The sequence below is a fragment of the Narcine bancroftii genome, chromosome 8, assembly GCF_036971445.1.
Source record: "Narcine bancroftii isolate sNarBan1 chromosome 8, sNarBan1.hap1, whole genome shotgun sequence".
Lineage (NCBI taxonomy): Eukaryota > Metazoa > Chordata > Chondrichthyes > Torpediniformes > Narcinidae > Narcine > Narcine bancroftii.
The window spans coordinates 153,740,669-153,754,345 of record NC_091476.1 but is presented as its reverse complement, the minus strand read 5'-3'; the positions used below and the strand labels follow the sequence as shown (position 1 = coordinate 153,754,345).

The following is a 13,677-nucleotide window of genomic DNA, read 5'->3' as shown; positions in this document are numbered from 1 at the left end:
TAAATGTTCCCACCCTCAGAACTAACAAATCAGTACATCACCATGCCTAGATTCCATACTGCATGACTCCAAGTTGATGATTCAGTTGTGACGAGCAGTCATGCCTTCATGGTTGTCCTGCCCAATGAACTTTACTCCTTGACGTGGGATTCTTGATTTTTTTAAAAAGGCTACTTGTCTTTCTTTCAGCTTGACATCTTTGAGAGACCTTATTATTTGGGGAGAAGCCGAGTAGTGCGGGAAGACTCTGCGGACTTCCTGTCCTGTTACCCCAGTACTGGTTCACCCCTCTCAAATGCTGGATCTATAAAGGTGCTAGGAGGAATGTAAGTACTGTGGCATAGGAATTTGATCCAGTATGAAGAGGGTCAAAGTGATGGAGGGTGGGGTGGAGGATGACTAACTTTCCCCGAAACTACTTCTTGGCTCAGGGATTGGCAGTGTGAGTAATTGTATCTATCGTTGACATGATGAAGGGGTTTCACCAATCTGAGGCATTCCTGCTGCGACTGTCAACTGTGGCCCAGTGGTTTTTCGCTCCCTTGAACCGAAATCAAAGGATAATTAGGCCTCAACTGAAAAGCAGTATTTTCAGCACTGCTTCACTCCACCAATGCATCAGCCCACATGTTGAACCCAAACTACTTCCTGGCTCAGGGGCTACTGATTGGCAATATGAGTAATTGTTTGTATCTTCTCCCCATGTCTAAATGGGCTTCCTCTGGGCGCTCCGGTTTCCTCCAACATTCCAAAGACCCATGTAGGTTAATTGATCACATGAATTTATTTGGGTGGTGTGGGCCAGTAGGGGCTTGTTCCCTACTGTATCTCTATATTAACAATTAAAGACGGTTCTCGCATGTCTCCAGGAACCAGTTTCTCCCTAACTTAACATCTCAAAACAATTGAAATAACGTCTTCAGTGATATTTGTGGATCTCACCGTCAGTTGCCTTCCTCACTGTGTGATGCTTTTAAAGCATTTCATCAGCTGCAAGGTTTTGGAAAGCAGTAGAGAGGTGCATGTCTTCCTCCTGCTCCAAGCTTCCTGCAAACATCAGATAACCTTGCTGCCTTTTTAATGTTTTAGGCTGACAAGTTTTTCATTTTTTATTTGTTTTTTAAATTTTGCTTGCAGCTGGGTTGGCTACTCAAAGGAAAGGTTCAGAGGTCACCAGTATCTTTTGGAGGAAGGCGAGTACGTGGACTGGAGGTCATGGGGTGGCGTCGATGAGGATTTGAAGTCACTACGCGTCATTCGGGCAGTAAGTATTGAGATGGGAGTTGGTACTTGCAGGGGCCGGGGGTGCTGCAGTGCTTTGCCTGGCGAAGCTGGGCAAGTAGTTCAGCTGGAGAGAGAAGACAGGCCTTTGATTTTTGAATTGTCCTCTCTGGGCGGCAGTGCTTTGTCTGGTGAGGGGCATCAACTGGGGAGGGGCGGGGAGATAGTGGGAGTATTCAAGCAGAAATTTATGCTGCTCTTCTGAAGGAGCAGTGTGGTGACTGGGACAAATTGGAAGGCACGTTTAAAGGATGTAATGAGCCAGAAACCTTCCTCTTCTGCAGTACTATTTGATTGGGAGTAACAATTTTAATCCTGCTGATCTTGTGATCTTTGATCCAGGAACAAGGTAAATTCATCTGCGATTCCTACTCCTGGTTAATCTATGTGGTGTGCAACAATGGAGATTGGATACATTTTTCTCTGTTGATGCCCCAATGGTAGAACAGCCTCCTGAGTGATAAGCAGAGTGTGTGGTGGTACACCACCAGCCTACTGCAGGGGGGCAACCTCTGTACCTGGAGGAGTGTAAGGGGGCAGGACAACACCTGCCCGGCTGTCAATCAGTCGGCCTGAATGGATCAAGCCCCACCCGGTCGGGTGTCAATCACCCTCTGGGATATAAGCCTGCACCGGCCTCCCGAGGCCTCACTCATAGTTGCTGCAGCCACAGCCAGCCTGGCTCCTTGGAAGTCTTTGTGGATTAAAGCCTGTTGTACAGTCTTTATCTTTGTGTGTGTCTGATTCTGGCTAACAGTGCACCGCAGAGTGTAAACCATGTAAAGCTTCCTCTGTGGAACAAAGTCACGGAGACGATACCCACCGACTTCTGAAACTTTTATTTAAAAGAAGTTCCCTTATTATTACTTTTAAATTATACTTTCCAGTATTTTAGACAGTGAAAGAATAAGAATGTAAGGAAAGCAGCAGTAAGTTTCTTGGCCCTGGCGAATATATTATGGGGCTACAGGAGAAACTGACATGGAACTTGATCCATTCATAATACTAAAGTGTGTGTGGAGGGTAACCCTGTTTGATACTTTTTTTTTGTTTTGAAGGATTTTTCCAACCCGACGATCGTTCTGCACCCAGAAAATAATTGTGAGGGAGTGAGTTCAATTACAGTGACTGCCTCAGTGCCGGACCTGGAACAAGCTGATTCAGGGGATATAATACAATCCATTGAAGTACTGAGTGGAGTGTAAGTGGCAGGAACAGTGAGAATCACACTTTAATTTGCACAGGGAAGGAGTGAGCACTGCAAATTGCATTTCAATTTGCATAGAGGTTTGATGTGGCCGTACTGTTGAGACTTCAGTTCTGTACCTGTGTGATCTTCTGCCCCTAGTGATAGATCTCTTCTCTCTTTGGCTTGGCTTCGCGGACGAAGATTTATGGAGGGGTAAAGTCCACGTCAGCTGCAGGCTCGTTTGTGGCTGACAAGTCCGATGCGGGACAGGCAGACACGGTTGCAGCGGCTGCAGGGGAAAATTGGTTGGTTGGGGTTGGGTGTTGGGTTTTTCCTCCTTTGCCTTTTGTCAGTGAGATGGGCTCTGCGGTCTTCTTCAAAGGAGGTTGCTGCCCGCCAAACTGTGAGGCGCCAAGATGCACGGTTTGAGGCGAGATCAGCCCACTGGCGGTGGTCAATGGGGCAGGCACCAAGAGATTTCTTTAGGCAGTCCTTGTACCTTTTCTTTGGTGCACCTCTGTCACGGTGGCCAGTGGAGAGCTCGCCATAGAACACGATCTTGGGATAGATAAAGAGATACTATTCTACAGACTTTCTATGCAGATCTGTTCTTGATGATGCAATATCAACTGAAAGTGTTGTGAATACACAATGTGCTGCAAGAGAGAGGAAAATGGTCAAAGTTTGTCAGTGGTGAAGGGCCACAGATTTGCTGTCTGGCCTGCTGAATATTTGCCGCAGTATGGGGTGAAACAAGAAAGGAACATACGTCACTCCATAAAGAACAGCTCTCTTTTTTTAATCTTTTTATTAATTTTCCACAGAATAATAACAGAAAATGAGAAAAAGTAATCTATATTGTCCTTGAATATAACAATCAAGTACTTTCAAATTAATTATTTTCATATATTGACTGCAACGTTGAGTAAGGAAATAAAAAGTACCATAAAGAAACAGCATGTTTCATTTACCCCATGCCTATCATACTCAAGATGGATTGCAAGGTTCATTTGATATTGAAATTTTAAAAATGCAAATATTGAAAATCCAATATTAAAACAGTGCTGCAAATATTTACAAAAGTGCTGGAGAAACTCAGCAGGTCCTGCAGCATCCATAGGAGACCAATTGACCCTCTCTGTGACACAGGGATGAAATCACTAATAAAATAGGCTGTCAAAAGAAAAAAAAAATGTATGACTGAAGAGTTTGTCCGGGTATCTTCTGAGGTTGTTGCAGTTCCCACTACTGAGGAGAGGGCATATCTGATTGAGGCCTGGGGAATATCCTCAATATCCAGCACTGTAAGGGAAGGATGTTTTTCCATACCCTAGCACTCAGATTATACACATTAATGCTGGAAACTGAAACGTGGACCATTCTTCTCCCACCAATGCTGTCTGACCCGCTAGGTTCCTCCAGCTGGTTACATTCTTGTTAATGTTTCATTGTTACTTGATTGCTGCTATACACTCACTTCTATTTTTCCAGCTGGGTAGCCTATGAGGGTACCAACTATTCTGGAGCTCAGTACATAGTAGAGAAAGGAGTTTACCCAAATCCTCAAGACTGGGGCGCTCAAAGCTGTAAGATTAGTTCATTGCATCCCATTTTACTGGTAAGCAGAGCAATTACCTGGCTATTGTGTGTACAAAACTGTGTTACCATGACTGCAAGTCCCATTTTCTCAGTAAAATATGCCATCTCCTTAAATGTCCAAAGCTGGCCAGTCCTTTCGCAAAGTTGAGTCTGGACCAGGAGCATTCATGGACAGGACAGCCAAAATGTACATCTTTTTCCTTTCCAAACAAAATTTACAAAAAAGCCCCCGCCCCCCACCTCCCCTCAGCAAAAGGAAAACGTAAAATTATCAAAGGCATAGATAGGATAGAGTTAGGGACATTGTTCCCATTGGTGGGGGAGATTGGAACTAGAGGACCTAGCCTCAAGATTCAGGGTAGTAGATTTAGGACTGAGATGAGGAGGAACTGCTTTTCCCAGAGGGCAGTGAATCTGTGGAATTCACTCCCCATGGAAGCAGTGAAGGTGACCTCAGTAAATATATTTAAGACAAGGTTGGATAGATTTTTTTACATGGTAGGGGAATTAAGGGATATGGGGAAAAGGCAGATAGCCTATCATTATATCAGCCATGATCTCATTGAATGGTAGAGCAGGCTCATCAGGCCAAATGTCCGACTCCTATTTCTTATGATGGGGTATTAAAACAAAAATTTCTAAATTTTTCTTGAATGATATTTGTACATTAATTACACTTGTGGAAAAAAAAACTTTCTTTTTATCCAGAAACTGTCCAGAAATGGGTGAGGGTAACCATTTTGGGTGGTAAATGTGAAGAATGGATAATTGGCGGCATCAGGTGACATGATTAGATCTCCAGGAAAAAAAAGATTAGTGACTCCAAGCCTCCACTGAGAACAAGAATCCTGAACTTGTTCATGTTTGCTGCTCTCGATTGCTGTTAGATAGTGAGTGGTAGTTGATGAGGAGGAAAATCAAATTGACCAGTTAACAAATTAGTTTTAAATCCTGTAATAGAAAAATCAATAGTCATGGTCAAGGCTAACTGGGATTGAAGTGGATTCAACGTGATATGTTAACTCTGTTTCTTTTTCCATAGTTGTGTTTTCCTCTTAATTCATACTTCCAGCACCTCATTATATTGATTTTTCAGGCTGGAGGTAATGTCAAGCCAAGTCACCTTTATTTATCATTCATACTATGCTCGCAGAGTAAAGATGAGATAACCTTTCTCCAGAACCACAGAGCATTTTTACATAAATATGTTAGAATAGAAGTTAAATGCATTAAAATATTAAGAACTTATACAGTCCCAAATGTTCTGGGAGTTCAGGAGTCTGGTGGGTTGGGGGGGGTGGGGGGGGGAGGGAAAAGCTGTTGCCCAATCTGGATGTAAGGGCCTGAGTGGTATAGTACCTCCTACCAGATGGCAGAAGGGAGAACAGTTTACTTGAGGGGTGTCTGGAGTCCTTCACAATGTTTATTGCCTTTTGCATGCATTGTGCATTGTAGATGTCCTTCGTGGTAGGAAGAGAGCCTCCAATGAGCTTTTCTGCTGAGTTCACTGTCCGCTAGACAGGGTCTTACGGTCCAAGGAGGTACAGGTTCCAAACCAGGCAGTGAGATTCATTTGCACACGATGTTCTCGATACATCCTCTGAGAATGTATTGAGAGCTCCCTGTGCAACGGTGCTGATGGAATCTGTATCCCAGTAATGGGTTAGCACTGTGGATGTTATTTCAAATATGGAGGCAATTCACTCTCTGACCTATCCACTAAAAGTTCTTTACAGAAATGTATGTAGTTAGAAGTAACGAGAACCAAGTTCTGGAGGTAATATTCAATTCAGGGATAATTTCTTCCCCTGTTGAGATGCCAACTTTTCTCAGCTTTAACTGTGATGTTGGGAAAGGTTTAACGCAGTATCTGTCTTCTATTGGAACCTGCTTCAGAAAAGTGTCAACCGGTAATCCTGGGCACTGCAAACTCCTGACAATGTGAAAAGATGTGACAAGAGAGCAGTTAGCTGCACAAAACATCCTGTGTCACAATTAAGATCTTTATAAAATGAAACTCTAAGCCATTGGAATATTGTACATAATTTTGCTTAGCTTTGAAAAATAGTTTTCCAATTTGTAGGTTAAGGTGGGTCGTTACACACTTTTATGGTTATATCCTTAAGCTTAATCATTTTTTTTACTCAAATCCATTTGCTTGCCTTTATTAGTATACTTTCACAACTCTCTCAAAAATCTAGCAATAAACTTATCTGCGCAGATTTCCAGCTTACTATTATTGTACATTGTCCTTTATGTTGATGGTAGAGGTGGGCAACGCAGTTTGCTTTCAGCAGTGGCTGACTTTTGAAGTGACACTCTCATATTTGTGTGTTCAGGTGGAGCCAAGTGGTCAGCAGTTCAGACTGAAGGTAAGGATTGTTCTCCATATAACCATTTACGGAGAGGAAACAGGCCATGTTAGCCTTTCGAGACCGCACCGGTTCACAGATTTTGTGCATGTAAACTGGTTGGGTGTATTTTTAAAAGAAAATCATTTGTCTTTTATTGATGGAGACAAAGAGTTCAGAAGTAATCAAATTATGCTGCTTGGGTCACAGCTGGAAAAATCAAGCCAACTGTGGGCACTACACCTTAACAGAGGTGTTAAAGGCCTGGAGGCAATACTGCAGGATTAACTGGAAAGGTGAGTGGGTTAAAAGGATTCAGGTACATTAAAACCCCTGTTAGCTGGAATTCAAGCTGTTTGTTCACAAATCACGCAACACTTGATCTGAAGCAACCAGAAAATTCACTTAACTGACATCTACCCACCCCATAGGTGCCGGATACCAGGAGTTTTACTGCCTAAGAAGCTGAGGTGGTTCACCTTGAGCAGAAAGAGGGGAAAGGGGAATTTGAGAGAACATCGAAATGCAGAAAGGGATGAGGAGGAGGAGAAGAAATTGTTTCTCCTGTTACTGGCATAAAACATCAGAATTGAACTGTAAAAATTTGAGTGGGAGGGAGGAGTGGTTGTTTACATTCTGAGTAATAAAGTGTAATAGAATTTATATGTCAACACTGTAAACCTGATTGCCCGTGTTAATTAATTACCAAACTGGTTGAGTATAATGAAAAGTCTTTCTGATCTCCCACCACATACCATGGATTCAGAGGCCATTTACTGACTCAGTAAAATCCCAAAACCTGAAACTCCCTGGAATCAAAAGAACTATTCAACTAAATATCCTGTGCTGACTCACCCAAAAAGTTGTCCAATTAATTCAATTTCCTGCTTCCTAGCTGCATCATCCATGAACTTCAAGTATCAATTAATCAATCAAGGCATCGAAATTATAATATAAAGTAGTAATATTTCAACTTTGGCTAGGATGAAGTTAGAAGGGGAAATGTTTCATTAGCTATGGGATCAAGAATAAATAATTTGTCCATTGATTTTAACTGTTGACTTAAACAGAGAACTGATGATTTTTCTTTTGGTGGGCCTGCTTCTGGTGTGGACCCAGAAGAGCGGGGACACATTGCTGCTCTGATGGTTTCAACTGCCTGGACCTAACGCCGGTGGTTCGGTGCAGGCTTTAAATGGCCTGTTAAAGGAGCCAACAGTGCTTTTAAGTAAATTCCTGCAACCATGAGGTCTGTGCCCAAGATGGTGGTGCCTGTGCTTGGCAGTGGCCACAAGAGATTGCAGACTCCAGGGTGCAGCACACCAACACAGGGCACTAGAAACTACCACCACCACCACCAAACCACCCCCCCCCCTCAAATTGAGAAGAAGCACGAGAGATAACCCTACAGGACGGTGACCATAGTGGCTGAGGGGGGGCCTAAAGGCTAAGGGACCCACACAGGCTCTGGGGTGTTGGTGACTTGTGATTGGGGTACTCACATCGGCTGCAGGACTGCTGGACATTAGCTCATGGGAACAAGGTATCCAAGCTGGGATTTGAGAGGGTGCTGAGGGCAAGAAAGACTTCACAAAGACCTCAGCTGCTGAAGGATTCCTGTTGGGGTTGGAGGCTTGGAGTTCGGGTTGTTAATGAATTGAATAGATGCAGAGGCTGGAGGAGAATCCATGGGCCCTCAGTGACCTTTGAAGGGAGTTTCTTGCTTCTTTTTCTCTCTTACTGTAAGGGAAACTGGGCAATACTAATGGCAGCTCTTTAACTGCCTTTCGACAGGCAATAGTTAAAGTATATCACGTATGCTACATTTTCAATTTATTATCACATGACAATAAAAGAAACGTTTGAGGTCCAAAGAAATGTTTTCATTACCAGGAACTTTGAAATTAAGGGGTTCACTTCCAGAATTAGTGATTAAGGCAGAATCTACAGATACCTTTATGGTTAGATGGAATAAGAAGTCAAATATTATTCCCTCCACTAACTTGCTAGAAATTAATCATCTGGTCAACATCAGCCTGTCTGTGGGGGTTGCAGAACACACATTGTCTGCTGTGTTCCTGCAGTAGAACAGAGGTGTCCTTTAAGAGTCTGCATGAACTGTAAAACATCTGGAAGAGTTTTGAGGAGAGGCATTGAAAAGGTGTCATTTTTTTTTCTTCCGCTCTCTCTACAATTCTATTTAAGGCCATCGTTTATAGAAATCAAGATGAAGGTATGAAACAAAGTTGCTGAATGTTTTCCAGTTCACTTTGCTCCCATTTTGCTGATGTCCAATGCAAATTTGCTTTTGCTTCCTGTTGCTTCTTTTGATCCACGTGCAATTAAACCAAGTTGCCCATTCTTTCCTTGCCCCACTTAGATCCAGATCTTTTCTGAGTACGACTTCAATGGGCTCTGCTATGTAATCGAAGAAAAGAAGATGGGGATCCCAAAAGACTTTAAACTTCAGTCGTGCAGAGTCCTAAGTGGCAGGTAAGTGGATTAGAGGTCAGTGCATGCGATGTCCATGGAAACGTTCCCTCTAATAAATCTGGATTATCCAGGACTAGCTTTTGACTTGTTTGATTTAATTCAATGATCTTACTGTAATAATTTTTCTTTATAAATACCTGTTTAGTTGCAGCAAGTAAGAATTTCACGCATATGGGCAATATGTATGGTAATAAACTGGTTATCATAAATTGACCAGTCAATACAGAGTAAATGGTAGGTGCTGTGGATCAGATTTTGCTCTATCACAATTTTTTTTAAACAAGAATCTGGCTACAGTTGTGTTTGCCTTTAAACCTTTGGGATGCTTGTGTTTAAGCAATGATTTTAGGATGCCTCTTTGATTTAGGAGATGTGGCTCGCTGTAGACTCTGCTCCCTCATTAGTCACTGGAAGCTCAAATGACAAATCTAGCAATAGTTTTAGCCCAGTTACCTCACATAGATAACTATCAGCATTTCTGTTCAATGCCTCCTCCTACTAGAAGCCTAAAGTATTGTACTCTGCAGTCAGTATCTGGTACTGTCCGTGAGGAGTTTGTACTTTCTCCCTATTTTTGCATGGTTTTCCCTTGGATGCCCCAGTTTCTGCCCACCCTACAAAAACATACAGGGTTTGTAGATTACTTTGGGTGTAATTGGACGGCCTGAGGTTCACCAAGTTGATCCCAGAGATGAGGGGGGTTGTCCTAAGAGGAGAGACTAAATTACTTGGGATTATAGTCACTTGAATTCAGAAGAATGAGAGGAGATCTTATAGAAATGTATAAAATTATGAAAGGGATAGATAAGATAGAGGTAGGAAAATTGTTTTCATTGGTAGGTGAGACTAGACTAGAGGACACAGCCTCAAGATTCAGGGGAGTAGATTGAAGACAGAGATGAGGAAAAACTGTTTTTCCCCAGAGAGTAGTGAATCTATGGAATTCTCTGCCCAGGGAAGCTGTTGAGGCTACTTCATAAACCATATTTAAGGTTCAGTTACATAAACAAGGAATTAACAGATATGGGGAAAAGGCAGATAGGTGGAGATATGTCAGTGATCTTATTGAATGGCAGAACAGGCTCAAAGGGCCAGATGGCTGACTCCTCCTATTTCTTGTGTTCTTTATACAACCCACTACCATGGTATCGTCGGCAAATTTGTTGATGGTGTAATTGCCGTACCATGCCACACAGTCTTAAGTGTAAAGTGAGTAGAGCAAGGGGCTCAGTACACAGCCCTGTGGTGCTCCTGTACTGAGGAGAAGTTCTTACCAATCTTCACTGATTGTGGTGTGGAGGTGAGGAAATTCATGATCCAGTTACACAGTGGAATGTCAACTGCCAGGTCTTGGAGTTTGCTGATCAATTCTGATGGGATGAAGCACTCATCATCCCCTCATACAGAGCACTGTTCTCAACTGAATTAAATAGAACTGCATCACTTGACTGGCTCTGACTGCATTTCTGCTATTTAACATCGAAGTACTCGAGATGGCAGAGGCCGACAGCATCGAATCCACGCTGCTGAAGATCCAACTGCGCTGGGTAGGTCATGTCTCCAGAATGGAGGACCATCGCCTTCCCAAGATCGTGTTCTATGGCGAGCTCTCCACTGGCCACCGTGATAGAGGTGCACCAAAGAAGAGGCACAAGGACTGCCTAAAGAAATCTCTTGGTGCCTGCCCCATTGACCACCGCCAGTGGGCTGATATCGCCTCAAACCATGCATCTTGGTGCCTCACAGTTCGGCGGGCAGGAACCTCCTTGGAAGAAGACCGCAGAGCCCACCTCACTGACAAAAGACAAAGGAGGAAAAACCCAACCCCAACCAACCAATTTTCCCCTGCAACCATGTCTGCCTGTCCCGCATCGGACTTGTCAGCCACAAACGAGCCTGCAGGTGACGTGGACTTTTTACCCCCTCCATAAATCTTCGTCCACGAAGCCAAGCCGAAGAAAAGAAGAAGAATAAGATATAGGAGCACAAGTGGACATTTGGCCCAAAATGTTCTCATGGAAGATGAACATTAGCATGGATCAATTATGCTTAAATTGTCACCTTCCCAGTAGAATATTGTATATAATTTAGTCTGCGATGATACTCTGATATTACGTACACTGATACAAATGGATTTATCTTTCAGTTGGGCGCTATATGAAGGCCAGGATTATAATGGAAGGGTCTTTGTAGTTAGTGAAGGAGAGTATCCAGACCTCCAGTCAATGGGCTGCAGAATGACCACTCACATCCGATGTGTCAAAGCCATACCACATGTAAGTATCCAAAATTTGGGCCCTGTTGTGCAAAACCAAATACTGTAGTCGAGGTGAATGATCTTGTGTTAGCAAATGGCATTTATAGGCTGAGGGCCACTTCTCACCTTTCTTCTTATCATATCCAATTAACACCTTTTGTCTGTTGGTCTGTACTCCTCCCCCTCCCATTCGTCCCCCTTTCTTTCCACAACCTTTAATTCAGTCACAACTTTTTTCACTCACAACTTGAGGAAGGGCTCAAGGTAGAAACATTGGTAATATTTTAACATCCTATGGTCGCTGCAAGACTGGCCGAGTTCCTCCAGCATTTCTGTGCTTTGATTACAATCACAGTGTCTGCACCTTTCTGGGTTTCACTGAGGATTAATTTTAAATATGACCCTTCTCTCCCAGAGGAAGCCAGACAATATATGCAATAAAGACTGCCCCTCCTCCCCCACCACCACCCCCCCCCCCCCTCTGCTGGACAACTTTATTTCTCCTGTTTCATTGAGTCGTAGAGTTTTTACAGCACTTGCCCATCATGTCCATTCCTGGATCACTGGAGTGTTCACTTGGCTTCTGTGGAAATCTCGTTTATGCTGACCAAGGTTTATTACTGAACTTGTCTCATTTGCCTGCATTTGGCCCATATCTCTCAGAGCATTTCTTCTGTGTCCTTACCGAAATGCTTTCTTTAATGTTGTAATTGTTCATGCCTCTACCACTTCCTCTAGCACTCACCTCAGGAACACACTGACCCACTACTATCAAGAAGGGGACACAGGAGCATCAAAATCAGGACTGTCAGACTGGGAATAGCTTCTTCCCACAAGGCTGTGAGATTGAACAGTGTCCTGTAACAGAATAAATCTTCCCAAATATATTTTTTAATTTTAATTCTGTCTTGATGTATATATGTTATTACTATATACTATGTATGTGTATTCTCAGTGGTCTGGAGAAATACTGTTTTGTTAGTTTGTAGATATATAGTCAGATGATAATGAACTTGAACCACCCTCTGTGCAGAAAAGTTGCCCCTCAGGGCACCTTTAAATCACTCTCCTCTCATTGTAAAGCTTTGCTCTCTCCTTTTAGAAAAAAAACTGTGCCAATCTATCTTATCTATTTCCTTTATTGGTTGACCAGCAAATTCACTGGCTGTGTTCAACAGGTCTTCTCCCAGCCGTTAATCACTTTGCATGGTTTGGAGAATTTTGAAGGAAAGGAGATTGCATTGGACACTGAGGTGATGAATCTGATCTCCGATGGTTACAACAATCAGATTTTGTCTCTGCAAGTCGTCGGTGGAGTGTAAGCATGAAACTAAATTTATTGAACAGTATCACTTTCATTGAATTTGAAATTTCACAGCAAATGTATCCTAATTCCTGTATAGAAGTTAATCTTCCCACTCAACTGATTGCATGTCATGAATATTATGTTCTTGGTTATCACAGCTAGTAGAGTTACTGCTTCACAGCTCCAGTGAAATAGGAGCAAGCTTGACTCCTGGTGCTGTCTGTGTGGTGTTTGCCTGTTCTTCCTGTAACTGAATGGGTTTCCCTGGGAAACCTCTGCTTCCTAGCTGGTTCATAAATGTGCAGAATACAGGTACAGCCTTAATTGATGACACTAAATTATCCCTAGTGTTTCAATGAGTGGTAGAAAGTGGGGTGGGGAGAACGTTGCTTGGTCTGTGAGGAGAATGAAATGGGGTTAGTATAAATGAGTGAATGATGGTCAGTGTGGACTAAGGGACCACCCTGACTCTGCAACTACAGTAACTTCGCCCAATAAAGTTAATCCAGTGACCAGCAATAAATGGAAGATTGTTACATGATGCAAATTATATGCACAATGTCATTTGCGGCAACCTGCCAGCATATTCCTAGTTAGGAGTGATGTAGAATAGTCACCCTTTTTCCAATTTTGCAATCTTGCATGTGTAATCTTATAACTTTAGAATGGGTTACCTGCAGCACTGAGCTTCAAAGAGTATCATAAATGAACAAGCAGGTTCGTAATTTTCTTGTTCAACTTGTCCCCAAGCCATGTTGAAGCATTGGATGAAGTTTGTGGTGCAGTCCAGCTGAGGACCTTCTCCAGCTTCACGAGTAGAGGCAGTAATAGCTCAGACCCAGACTGCACAGTGATCAGGGCAATCACAAGGCATTTTGGTCGTCATGGTCGTTTTTCACAGTACAAGAAGGAATCATTTCACTTTACTGATGACAGACGCACATGTCTTGTCATGAGGGTACTGCATTTGTTTCTACTTATCAAATGAATGGTTCGATGGGCCTTGCATAGAAACACCAACACTTCTGGGACATTTTTTCTTAGTGGGCATTGTCAGGTGACTTCCTACTTGCAGCCATTCTGCTTTCACAGTGCTGTCATTTTAAAAACTGAAATTAAATGTTTAAATTTTAAAGGTTAAATTATTATCTTTTATAAATTTAATGTTAAATTTTAGGCATACATCACAGAAGCAGGACCT

The 13,677-nt window shown here is 42.7% G+C and overlaps 1 protein-coding gene across 1 annotated transcript in view; it reads left to right on the top strand.

The window, feature by feature from the left end:
- Positions 1-13,677, top strand: part of LOC138742133 (beta/gamma crystallin domain-containing protein 2-like) — a 70,533-nt gene that overhangs the window by 50,082 nt on the left and 6,774 nt on the right. The window contains exons 10-17 of the mRNA XM_069896316.1: positions 190-326; positions 1,138-1,264; positions 2,340-2,482; positions 3,962-4,088; positions 6,409-6,441; positions 8,801-8,913; positions 11,060-11,189; positions 12,349-12,488. Coding sequence (XP_069752417.1) covers positions 190-326; positions 1,138-1,264; positions 2,340-2,482; positions 3,962-4,088; positions 6,409-6,441; positions 8,801-8,913; positions 11,060-11,189; positions 12,349-12,488 — 950 coding nt within the window. The remainder of the gene's footprint in view (positions 1-189; positions 327-1,137; positions 1,265-2,339; positions 2,483-3,961; positions 4,089-6,408; positions 6,442-8,800; positions 8,914-11,059; positions 11,190-12,348; positions 12,489-13,677) is intronic.